The sequence below is a fragment of the Anguilla rostrata genome, chromosome 13, assembly GCF_018555375.3.
Source record: "Anguilla rostrata isolate EN2019 chromosome 13, ASM1855537v3, whole genome shotgun sequence".
Lineage (NCBI taxonomy): Eukaryota > Metazoa > Chordata > Actinopteri > Anguilliformes > Anguillidae > Anguilla > Anguilla rostrata.
In genome coordinates, this window is record NC_057945.1 from 19,820,331 (window position 1) to 19,833,081 (window position 12,751).

At 43.9% G+C, this 12,751-nt stretch overlaps 1 protein-coding gene across 2 annotated transcripts; it reads left to right on the forward strand.

Annotated features, from left to right (window-relative positions):
* The first annotated feature begins 713 nt into the window (after positions 1 to 713).
* bcl2l1 (BCL2 like 1) lies at positions 714 to 12,619 on the forward strand. 2 transcript variants are annotated; one of them, XM_064304489.1, is made up of 4 exons: positions 714 to 972; positions 2,342 to 2,474; positions 4,947 to 5,670; positions 9,184 to 12,619. In XM_064304489.1, exons 3-4 carry the CDS (start codon positions 5,125 to 5,127, stop codon positions 9,325 to 9,327), a joined length of 690 nt encoding a protein of 229 aa, XP_064160559.1. In that variant the 5' UTR covers positions 714 to 972; positions 2,342 to 2,474; positions 4,947 to 5,124; the 3' UTR covers positions 9,328 to 12,619. The 2 variants fall into 2 exon arrangements, with proteins under 2 accessions (XP_064160559.1, XP_064160558.1); XM_064304488.1 differs by lacking the exon at positions 714 to 972 and adding an exon at positions 1,341 to 1,497.
* The last annotated feature ends 132 nt before the right edge of the window (positions 12,620 to 12,751 follow it).

A 12,751-nucleotide genomic window follows, 5' to 3' on the forward strand; every position in this document is an offset into this window, starting at 1 on the left:
GATTAGGTCTACTCCTGCCTTGGCCAAAGCACTGGCCTCGGAACTGGAGTTGGTCGCTGGGTGCTGCACTGTGGCTGGCTTCTGTGTCAATACGACACAAAAACCTGCCTTCTGTGTCAATAACTATAATGCTAAAATGATCTCATTTAATTGGATATTTAAATCTTATTCAGAAACCGGATTGCCCTGCTTCCTGTCTAATACACCCCAGTCCTGAAATCTTAAGTTTAAACCATTTTGCATAGAGAGTTGCATAAGCCAAATCAAGATGGGAATTGTATCGGGTATTAACTGGTTCTGCATATGCCTAATTAGCATAGATAAAAATTTCGTCCCAGTTTATGTTAAATGAATACACGTAGGCCTACCTATTAAAAATAATAGGCTACATAACTAACAGGCTGATATCCTCGGCCTGATTGTTGACGCTGCTATCGTAAGGTTAACTTCAAAATCGCCGCTGTCTTTGTGCGTATTTTCACATGATTCCTGTCATGAATATAAAGCTAATTATGTTATAGGATAGTATGTTTCTTTAAATTAAAATGAATAAAAGCACATGCCTAAGAAATATTATTATAGCCACATTTGTTTTCTGGCTCCATTATTTTACTATCGATTACAAGCTCTAGGTGCCATCGTTTTCTGAGCAAAGACATATGTAGTTCCATTTCATTCCATGTTAGTTGATTGTGACTCATGTCAAAATCTTCGTGTCCAGAGGACCTTGTGCGACTTTGCGGAAGCAGCACGAGTAGTCGCCTCCAAATTGTTCTTGCAATTCACTGCAACGTTTCGCCAGCTTCGTCTACGATACTTAAAAACAGCACACCAACGCTCATTTTCAAAATACCAGCCAGTGGTAATGGACGTTTACACAGCGGATACTGTGTGTTTATCGGTGATTTGATCCACGTGACGACGACATCGACAGAATACTGTGGTGGATAAAAGAAAACACTAAGACGGCGAGTAGGTTGATTAATTTAAACATTAAAATGTTAATGGTGTACTTCTGTATTTTAGAATCTTGTTGTTACCATAGTGATCAACCTTTATTTCTCATATTTTGTTTACAGATGATCTATCGGAGTATAACGTGAAGTCAGTAGACTAGGCATAAATAATCTGAGTATTAGGCACTGTAGAAATCGAAATGGTAGCCTACATTATTCATCTATTTCGAAAACCGCTAGTAATATATGACTCAATTGCTTCTCTTCTTGCAATCAACAATGGGATGTTTAGTTTGATGCAAACGGAAGCTACAATATTTCCGTTCTAATACCATTCTAGTATTGGTCACCTTCAGTGACACTATAGGCGGAACATCAGAATTTAATGACATCGAAACTGGCCAATACGGGAGCTACAGAGCCAGCTTGTTCCAGCAGCAGGAATGTCGGATATGTAGCTGGCCAGCTACTTAGCTACTCGCGCTGCGCGTTGGTAAACACGGGCATGTTGGTGATTAAGGATGTGTATAGAATCGCAGATGTAAGTTTATAACGTTACTGTGCGTTACTGATGTCAGACGCAGGCTGAGAATAATATTAATTGCATAGTTCGCTATCGCAATTTCGTGGCTGCCTTCTTTTCTGGAGGTGCCTTGCTAGCTATCCTTGATAGCTAACTAGCTAGCTTACGTGGGCAATTGTTCATGCAGCTGGATGACACAAGAACTAGCTAAGACTAAGAGCGACATTCCCTTCGGGAAATACAGTGTCTTTAATTCTCGCTCGATGTCGTCTACTTAGAATTTACGTTACAACAATGTAATCAATACAAGACCACCGTCAAGTCCATTTGAATACCTTGTTGGTCGAACGGGTTTGATTTTCCATTTGCTCCTATGTTTGACTGTCATTAAATTCACAGTATGCACCAGTTACAGTAAAACATTAACTATGGTAGATAAGATGCATCATGCTTATCCTTAGAAGATGGCTTGCTAAAATAATGTTAAGTGCAAGACTGAAATTCTGACCACTAGCCAACGTTGGTTGGTGTGTATGTTAACTCTGGTATTAATGTTCAGCATTTGTTCGATAGTATACCTAAAGCTCTATATATTAATGTTAGCTAAATTAGCTAGCTGTCGATTGGCATCTATGTCTATGTGTTTGTTATGACGGATAGCTACTGTAGCAGTGGTAACTGTTTGCTGAGTGCCAGCTTGATACCTCGGGATGCTAACCTACATAATGAGCCAGTTGGTGCGCAACTGTTACGTAATGTACGGTAGAAAGTGGGGGTCCATCCTATCATAAGTGGGGAAGGCAGGGCGAAAACACTGCACTGCGCGATGTGAACGAAGGTCCTTTCTGCTCTCTTTCCCCAGGTTTTGACAGCTTTTGGTCTCTGTCACTGGTAATCTAACAACTTGCATTCACCAAGTAGCTAGCTAGCTCTCTAGCTAACTATATCAACCAAGAGTATAAAGACACCACGTTTGAAAGTGTTCGCAGGTCAAGGTAAGTGATCTTGTTTACCTTAAGTATCAAGTTCGATTGTGAAAGATGGATGGCTAATGGTAGCACATTCTTGCTATTATTTGTTGGATTTATTTTGGTAGATATCTCACTTGGCGATTGAACAATGGCTACGTTGGCTAACGTAGGTAATTGGCAAGCAAAGAGTATGCTACTTAGCTTTTGCTAGCTTCGCTGTTTCATGGTTTTGGTGATGTGCTCGTTTGTTAAATGAAGCATGACATGGAGTTTGTTGACTCTGCCCTTTATTTATTTTTTCTTATTTTATGATACGTGTAACCAGCTGGTAATTTATCCAGTTAACAGCGTGCCATTCTTACTTGGTACCACAGCTATCTTGTAGCCAGCAAACACATGACGCGAGTTAGCATTTTATATTGGTTAGCTATATAGTCCTAGTAGCAGGAATTGATAATCTAATATACAATATTCGTACACAGTAGGCATATGGACATAAACAGTAGACTAACGTTAGCTCCTTGAATTTTGTCCCTTTAAGTTTCCCTTGTTAGCTAATGCTAGCATCATATAATAGCTGCTTTGCCTTTCTCTAGACGTTGTTTATTATCGCTTCAGGAAGTCTCTATTATCGGTACCTAATACGTGATAATTCATTTTAACTCCAACCCCAAATGCCACACCAAATGCCACGATCACCATACTAAAGGTTACCTTGGTATTATGAACCGAGTCATGAATCACAGGCACGATGGCCGAAAAACAAAACAAAACAAAACAAAACGAAAGTGCAACCGCCCCCTCTCCGGTTCTCCATGCAGGTAACTAACGTTAAATCCCCCTTCCTCGATCATGCTGTGGAAAACGGTCTTAGTCACCAGAAGGAATTACAATTAAGATTATTGATGTCCAGCATGTCCTTAATAGGCTGGGTGTTTTGACCGTTTTTTGGTGGAGATCAATTGTATGTCACAGTAGCAGTTGCAGAAGAATAGTTGCATGTTTCTCGTCAGCATTTTCCTGTTCTTTGAAATCGAAACTTCATTATGTTTAAAGTTAGCTAGTTAAGTTTGTCAGTTTTGAGACAATTCTCATGATACGACACTTACACTTTCTAGATGATGATAATGACGATGATGACTATTGCTATTTATATTATCATTTGTCATGTCTTCTACGCAATATCAGCTGTGTCTAATAAAAAAACAGCTGCCTGGGATGAATTCCGAGGAACCGTGTCTGTTTCCTAATTTATTTTCGCACGTTTATGTGTTAATTGATTAATATATGTCCTCATTTAAATTCACATGCAAAGAACATTTTCTGAACCTGGGCTCGTGCAGTGGGGTGAAGAGAGAGATATGTAGGGATTGCATGAACAATTTCATGCCTTTAAAAGAACGCATTTTACAATATTTAATTAAAAACATTAAAAGTGTATCTGCATATGGGATTTTAGTGAGTTATAGTGTATCTGCATATGAGAGGTTTAGCATAGATTTAGCTGCTCGTGGAATATTGTGAGTAATAGCAAATTGTTCATATGGGATTATAGTGAGTTGTATCTGCAGTTTGGATTATAGTGAGTGTTGTATCTGTGCACATTGTATTCTGGTGAGTTGTAGCATATTTATGAGTATGAAAGTGTATCTCCGATTATGGATTTGAGTTTTTGTGTGGGAGTGACAATGTGTTAAACTTTAACTGCCAGTCCAGGATTAACATGTCTGCCAGCACAGTGTTATAATCTGGTGTCCTCCTGTGGGTGTTACAATGGGGCAGTGAAGCTCTTAATGGAATGTGTAACATTATTTTTCATGTATTTTGTTTTTTATTGTTATCTGCCCTAGGATAACAGATGAAATTACACTTTAGAGCTAATTCTGAGGCAGGCAAGTAGCTGTTAATTGGCCCTGTAACATAAAATAAAGTTTAAGTAAATTCAAGGCTCACATTTTTTTCTCTACATACTGAAGTTGCTGAAGCTAAACATTTCTAAGTTATTCCCCCCTTAAGCCTTGTCTTTTGCTCAGCATCATTCCAGATGGTGCTTGCTGCAATGTGACATGATTAACTTGGTTTATCTTTTTCCCGAAGCTCTTAACTCTGCCCTCCCCATTTTTTTTATTTATGTGTTTATTTATTTATTCTTTCTTTAACTGGAAAGATCCAGTTGTGATCTAAATCTTTTTGGCAAGGGGGACCTGATGTAATGCACAACGTTCCAAAGGTAAAGACAATCAGTCCGAATGACACTAATGTACAGGGAGGAGACAGTTGTGTAAGAGCAGGGTTAAAAGCAGAAGCATGCTTCAGTCACTGTGTCATCAGTTACGCATTCAGAATCGGCTATTACAATTTGCCTGTCTAATTTAAAGTCTTCGTGTTCCAAATGTGCAGTTCTGAATGGCTGGAGGTGTGCACAGGGTCCCTCTCAGAGGCAGATTAATGCACATCTTGGTCTCTGTTTCCCCTGTCCATTCTCTTTTACCCCAGGAGGTCGCCGTGGTGCTGAGGGGCACGAGCCGGAGCCACGGAAACATCCGGAAAGGAGGGGGGAGGTAATGGAACCTAGTGCATGAAGACAGAGAGCACTAGATAGAGACAGACTGGACAGACAGAGGCTGTGGTCTGGAAACTGGAATCCGCAGGGAAGAAATTGAGGGAAAGAAACATGTCTTACAGTAACAGGGATCTGGTGGTGTTCTATATAAACTACAAGCTCTCCCAGAGGAACTATCCCAGCGGACTGACGGAGCCCAGCGGGGGGACGGAGGGACCTGCAGAGGTGGAGGGGGAGGGGGAGGAGCAGGCAGAGGGCGCGGCGTCCGGAGCGGGGCACGCCAACGGCTCGGTGAACGGGCGCAGCCCCGAGGTGCCGCGCCCCCCGTCGCCCCGCAGGCTTGAGGCGGTGAAGGAGGCGCTGCGGGACTCCGCCAACGAGTTCGAGCTGCGCTACAGCCGTGCCTTCAGTGACCTGTCCTCCCAGCTGCACATCACGCCCGCCACCGCCTACCAGAGCTTCGAGAGCGTCATGAACGAGGTGTTCCGCGACGGCGTCAACTGGGGCCGCGTGGTGGGGCTGTTCGCCTTTGGCGGCGCGCTGTGCGTGGAGTGCGTGGAGAAGGAGATGAATCCCCTGGTGGTCCGCATCGCAGACTGGATGACCGTCTACCTGGACAACCACATTCAGCCCTGGATCCAGCTGCAGGGAGGATGGGTGAGTGTGTTAGCCCGCTGCCGTGAGAGTGCCTAATAAATGCCTGTGTGTGTGTGAATGAATGAATGAGAGCACTGGGTGAGGGGGCGGTCCTGTCTAGTTGATTGGGCGGCCTTCTCTCACTGAATGGGCGTTCTGGCCTCATTGAGGGGTGGTCCTCTTCTCTCTTCAATTGAGACCCAAATCTCAGTGCTCATTGGAGTAAGGTCATTCTGAAGCAGTCCATTTACACACTTCTTTGTCACCCAACGGTGAGGCTCTCCACTGCCACTATATTTCACCATCTTACTGAAAGCATTTCAGTGACATGTGACTCCCCCCCCTCCCCCCAACCTACCCTGACCTCATCTGGATTGTTTGTTTGTTTGCTGTGCTGGACCTGAACTCTGGTATCTGAGGTCATCATAGCAGGATGACTGTGATGACCTTTTTTTATCTGGTTAAATGCTACGTGGTTTCATTGATCTCTACACTATGTGGATCAGCGTGTACCATGGACCCAGTATGATCTATCCTGATGATGAGAAGTATAAAGTTTGGGGGAAACTGCACAGAACAAGCATAGCTTTGATGAAAAAATATTTATTAAAAAACCATGTGATCTGTGTACAGGGATCATGAATTCATCTAAAATGCTGACGTATGTTATTTGACACTAAAGGGAAGAGGACCCCTAGAGATGAGAGAAATCCAACTGCCCTGAAGGAAACCAGCAGTGGCACCCCCAAAACCAGCAGTGGTGCCCCCAAAATAAATGTATGGGGGGGTCACATCGCAGCATCTTTAGCCTTAATTGACCACTTAGCTTCCTAACTGACAGTTGTGACATTTTCAGTACCAGCTGGTGGCCTTTTCAAATAAAATACTTTTGACTGAATTTTTTATCAGATTACATAAAAATATTATACTGGCTGAGAAGGTCATTTTGTTTGTCGGGTTGATTGCTTTCTAGTGGCCGGTACATCTTATAGTTGCAGGATAGCTGTGGTTAGCTTCTGTGTAATGTTCATAACATCACTGTGCCCATTGTAGGTGCAGCAGGGAGCTTGAGAACGTAGTGCTTTTAAGGACAGACAAGTTTGAGGATATAGTGTTAAATGCAGCAATGCTGCTGAACGAGTTAATGAACACTTTGGTGTGGCTCAGTGTAGAAGTGCACAGACACCGCTTACCATGAGTCACAGACACTCCCAGCCCTCCACCCCCCGTCCAGGGTGCTTGCATAGATTACATATTTTCCATGTTATTAATTTGTGCTGCTGGGTGCCAGGCTACCGGCATGCTGCAGGTAAAGCAGCCTGCCCAGGGGCCACAGCAGCCTCCACTCACCTGGGAATTTGAATGTGAACCTGCCCCACCCCTCACAGCCGCCTCCAGTCGTTAGCATCCCGGAGGTCTGATATCAGAGGGCGTATCTCCCTCTCGCGATCGGTATTTGGATATCTGTGTTCCTGCTGCAGCTGTTTCTGTGGGAAACAGGAAGTGACATATGCGACCCAAGCGGTTGCTGGTGGGTGGTGCTAGCAGTGCTCTCTCTGTGTCCCTGGTTCCTGTGTAATATATAACCTGTTCTGACCGGCAGTCTTTTTGGGAAGGGAGATAGGGTATTGACTGCCTTTCTAAATTAGGTCACTTTTGTAAGAGAATCATTTACTGAGGTTTGTTTGTTAATGTGCTGACTGTCCCAGTGTTCTGTATTTGGATACAATCTGAGAAGTATGGGCGCGTGTACTCCTCCCTCCGTCTTGGTCTTTGTTCTGTAAGCTACACCATTTTTTCACTCTTTGTCTCTCTGGGCTGTGCGTGCGTGCGTGCGTGCGTGCATGAGTGCGTACGTGTGCACAACAGGCGTGCCTGGGCATGTGGGCCGTCCCTGAACAGAAGTGTGAAGAGGGAAGGCAGAATTTAGCCAATCGGCTTCCTTTAAAATCAAATGTACTAACATCAGATAGCTTGGTCCCATGAGTCCCTTGAGACTGGAGCCGGGAGAAGCCCTGCCCAGGCTGCTATAAATCACTTTTAATGAGCTCAGAAAGGCCCATTGAAAACAATAACCATCCGTTGTTTCAGATGGCAACAGGGAAAGAACTGCACTTTGTAGCCACATGCCAGCCACAGAAGAGACTGGAAAACTGCATCTGCATGGCTGACAGGACCACAATTTACCTCTTAAAAACATGCACTATCATTTTGCAGTGAATCAGCACTGCAGTCCACAAATGATTTCTACTGAAGAGTATGTGCTCAGTGTTACAGATGGGCAACCATGGTGTTAGCTGAAACCAGGTTTGCCAGAGTCTCTGTGCCTCTGCCCTGTTAGAAATGGGAGTGCTCTGATTAGTCATTTAACCCTTTAAAGTGTAAGATTACAAATATGTGTTAAGGGTGTTCTTCACTGAACATTCTAATGCTGATGTAACAATCACTCCGGGTAATTGTAAGCAGTGGAATTCTAGAACACTTGACTTAGAGTTTTGAAAAAAAAAAAAAAAACATTTCAAGAAAACCTGGGTTAAAGCCATTCATGGTTCTACCAGCTACTGTCCTTATTGTGACATCATCACGGTGGTAGAGACTGTGCGCTTGCTCAGCTGAGATGCACTGTATGGCCATTCTCTGGGACATAGCAGTAGTGTTGTCACAGCATGTTTTGAGGTTCTTGGGCTCTAGTGACACAGTTTGTAAAGTTGTTTGTTTGCCTGTTTTATCTCTGGTGTTGGATTGTTTTGGACCTTCTGTGATAAATATCTTCCCCGTCGGCCCCACCTGCACACTATTTAGCACGCTTCCACATGGTCGCTCTTGGAGAGAGATTACAAAGTGAAGTTTGCACCCCAGTGACCAGCTCGCTGATTCAGTGCTGGTTTAGTAAAGCTAAATCCCCAAAACGTTCACTCATTCTCCAGGAAACATGTCCCAACAAGTCTGTTTTTACAAACGTGTCTTACTGCATTTCTTGCACTGTCGGTGCTCACCTGCGTGCAGGTATGCTTCCTGTTCGGCCTTTTATTTCACCCAGACATTCTGCCTAATGCGGAAGTGACCCGGCTGAAGAGGTAGCCAGCATTTCTGGGATGTTTGCAGCTGGCAGAAAGACGGTGTTATTCTGATTCTAGCAGAGGGTTCAGCCAGTGCCAGATTATTATGAGCTCACTTCCCACAGGCACAAGGGTCCATGTGTTTCCAGGGCAGTGGAATCTGAATGAGGCCTTTTATAAGCAGATTCCCGGGTCCTCTGTCCCTGTACCAGCTAGGGGAGGTGGGAGAGTGGAGGCAAGGCGGGACAGTGGTGGGGAGGTAACGGAGGAGGACCACAATGAAAATAAGTCTGCTGGACTTGTTTGTATTATCCTGTCTAAAGTATTTATAGCTACATGTGTACTGTATGTGTTTGTGGACTGATGCATGACTCTGTTTCTGTATCTCTATGTCTCTCTCTTTCTGGCTGTATCTCTCTCTCTGTCTCTCTCTGTTTCTGTATCTCTCTCTCTCTCTCTCTCTCTCCCCCTGCAGGACCGCTTCGCTGAGATCTTTGGGCATGACGCAGCAGCGGAATCACGGCGCTCTCAGGAGAACTTTAAAAGATGGCTGATTGCCGGCATCACGCTTGCCACGGGCATGCTGCTTGTCTCGCTCATCACCAGCAAACGCCACTGAGGTAGAGTGCCACAAACAGCGCTACCTTCTGGCCGCCCTCCAGCAAAACATGAAGGAAGACGAGAGAGAAAGAAGGAAAAAAACAAAAAAAAAACAAATATTGCCAAGTGTTTTCATGTTTACTTGCATCCTGCATCCTAAAGCACTGAGAAAGAGAAAAATGGCCGACTGACAGACCCAGCTGCTGTTCCCGCCATCTGCATCACCAGTCCTCCTGCTCCCAATCCCAGAATGCAACAAGAGGCCAATGTCACACAACACACTACCCCCCACAGAAAACCGAACACCAAGAGCGACTTTTTTTGAGGGAGGGGGCAGGGGGCGGGGATCACGTGTCACTTTTCCTTTCCCCTCTCTGCCCTCACATGCTGTGATGATTATTATTGCTGACTGTATATAAATTGCATACATTTTATTTATTAGGGGGGGTGGCGCGATGGGGTGGGGAGGCTATGTAAATGAGTAATGCTCTTTCAGGCTGAATGAGAGAGAGGTTGATGGATGGATGGATGGAGAAAAGGGAGGGGTGACATGAACAGGAGCTTACTGGACTTTCCCTGAGAACAACCAGGCTGTAGAGGGCCCTCTGAATCAGTAGGGGAAGCACAGAGTCACTGGAGTCACAGGAATTTCAGTTTGTTTGGTTTTTTTTCTAGCAGAGAGTTGAGTATTGTAGTCCTATTTAAGAAGAAGTTGGTGTGTAGGTATGTTGACACACTAAAAGAGTACCCAAGAATTCAAAATCTTTATGATAATGGGCCACATGCCTCATCCACTCAGATTTCCTTCAAGGACCAATCAAAGGCATTGCTGATGAGCAGGGACCAATCAAAGACTGTTGTTCATGAAGAAACTTAATGTGCAAAATTTTGCAGTTTGAAAGAGTTATCCTTGCCTAGGGAAACCAAAAACCTTTTGTTCCCTAGGACAGTTCCCAGGTTGTCCCAGTTTTAGTTGACACACGAACACTGCTTGCATCAGAGTATATTCCAGCTGTCATGTTTTATCTTCTGTTTTTATGCGTTGGATTGTTTTCCGTCCAGTTATCTGTGACACTTTGCCCTGTTTCCCAGGTCCGCGGGCGTTTGTTTGTATGTGTCCCTACATGCACTAAACTTTTAAAGTCTTATTCCTGGAGTTGTTTTCCCATTTGTTTTGTTTTTCTCTACTTTTCTTGCCTTGACTTACTGCCGTGGTTCTAGAAGATCTTAGCAATGCCTCACTTTGGCTGGGGAAAAAGACAAAATTAGTAACTTTTAAAAATGTTTTAGTTTCCAGACGAGTGTTTTCTTGTTTGCTGTGAGCAGGCTCTCTTTGTTTCATGGATACTGACCCCCTCCTTCCTGGCAGTGGGATTTCCTGTGAAAGGGGGCATGAGGCTCAGTGGGAGCAAGCAGCGCCAACCTTGGATCATGCTGCAGAACTGGGAGGTTCTGCCCAGTCCAGACCCAATTTCTGCCAAAATGCTGCCATTTCATGTATAATTTTGGGGTCACCCAGCTTCTTCTTTTTTTTTTCTCCCCCCCCCCCCCCTTGTTGGGGGGTTAAACCCTGTAAAGCTAGCATCAGCGGTTCTTTTTTTTTTGCTCATTTCCATGTCCGGTTTCCAGGGTAGATTAAAAGCACGGCCCTGCATTTAGTGCGTGCTGTAGCCACAAACCACCTCTCTGCCTTTCAGCTCCTGGCTCAGCAGTCCTTTCCCACCATTAAGCACAGCTTTGGAAACTGAGTGTGAGAGCGTGGATTCTAGCCCCTGGGACAGATCCCAGGTCAGTTTCTGTCCCTCATGTAGAGTTGGTGGGGTGCGGTGCAGGGGAGAGGAAGCTGATTGGAGATCGGCTGTTTGCACGCAAAAGCTGCCCTGGGCTGTTAACCGCACGCAGGACCCCAGGCCTGCGATCTGTGTATTGAGTGTTTGCCCAGCACTCTTATTGCATTGTGAATATGTTTGATGTTCAGTGTCAATTTTCCTCCATTGCTCTGTGTTGTCTGGACTATAAGGTGACATAAATTTTTCTTTTCCATTTTTGTTTGTTTGTTTTTCATTCATGGGTGCTGTACGCGCTTTTTACCCTCTTATTTGCCGCCTCATTGCAGTATATCAGTGTTTTTCCGTCTGCTTGGTTTTTCATCTTTGTTTTTGTTTGGTTTATCATTGCGTTTGATAATACTATTGCGTATAATTTTCTTTGTAATAAAAGTAATTTTTAAAAAAGGTTTACTGAAACCAGGCCTTGCATAAAGTAAAGCCTTTTTCATGAATGGATTGATCAACACAGCTGCAGGTGTGGCTGTGCCATTCTGGGGGGGCGGGGCTGCAGGTGCCAGGCTGTGGCTTTGATCACGCCCCTTGGTTTCGGTCACTACTGCTGCACAGGTGCACAAATCCGCTGACCTCCAGATAAGAACTCTGGCCTCCTGCCAGAGTTAGCGGTGAAATCTTTTACCCTTGACCTTTGAACCCAACCCCAACTGAACATATTATTGTCTGCTGCTCTTGGATGACATTCCTGTTGCAGCCTCTCCTCTTTCCTTGGTCTGTGTGATATTCTCGCGCTTTTTGAATCATTTTGCAGACAGAGAACTACAGAAGCTTCATGTAACAATGGTTTTGTTCTGTTGGTTAAAATTCCATCTGACCGTCAAACACTGCAATACAGAACACGCAGCTGCCTCAGGCTATACCATTCATTTTTCTGTCACTTTTGATATGTAGCAAACAGACCTTCTTGTCGAACTCAGATGCTTGTATTGCTCTGACCACAGAAATCCATACCGCCCCAATACTTATCCATTTATGTCTGTCTGTGTGTGTGTGTGTATGTGTGTGTGTGCACATGTGCATATGTGCATGCTTTTGTATGTGTTCACGTGTGTTAAACTTGTGAAAAACATGGTTGTTGCTTGAGAACTAACCAAACCATAATTGTCACCACATCATGTATACTAGTTGACTTAAATGACAGTTAGAATAGCTTTATTTAGCAACATTTGAAAATCAACAAAAAACAAGTAAAATATTGAGGGTAAAGCGTTTCGTGTTCTTTCCTGTTGCCTTATACTCCATTAGACAGTCACTGCTTTGAACTGTAAATGTTCCTTGTGTTTGTTTTAGCCCATATGAAACAGAAAATAAAATATTTTTTTAAAGTTTTTTTTTCCTTTATAGAATAAACTGTACATTTAAGTATTAGAAAGAACACCATTGAATAAGCAGATTTGATGTCTTAGAAGCCTGCTTTAATGTTTGAAATAATTTAAAACTTAATAAAGAGGAGCTATCCAAGACTGATATTTTCCTTTCTGACTTTTCTTGGGGAGGTGGGAGGCAGCATGTGTGGCTGAGCCAATTTGTGTACATATAGAGCCCTCAAAAATTACTGCCACCCTTGGGAGTGCAAAAAAGGCTGTATAAAACAAAAAG

Excerpts from the sequence above, each read along its gene's own strand:
- bcl2l1 (XM_064304489.1), top strand. The coding sequence starts at position 5,125 with ATGTCTTACAGTAACAGGGATCTGGTGGTGTTCTATATAAACTACAAG. Across the intron at positions 5,671-9,183 it reads TCCAGCTGCAGGGAGGATGG|GACCGCTTCGCTGAGATCTT; the intron begins GTGAGTGTGTTA and ends CTCCCCCTGCAG.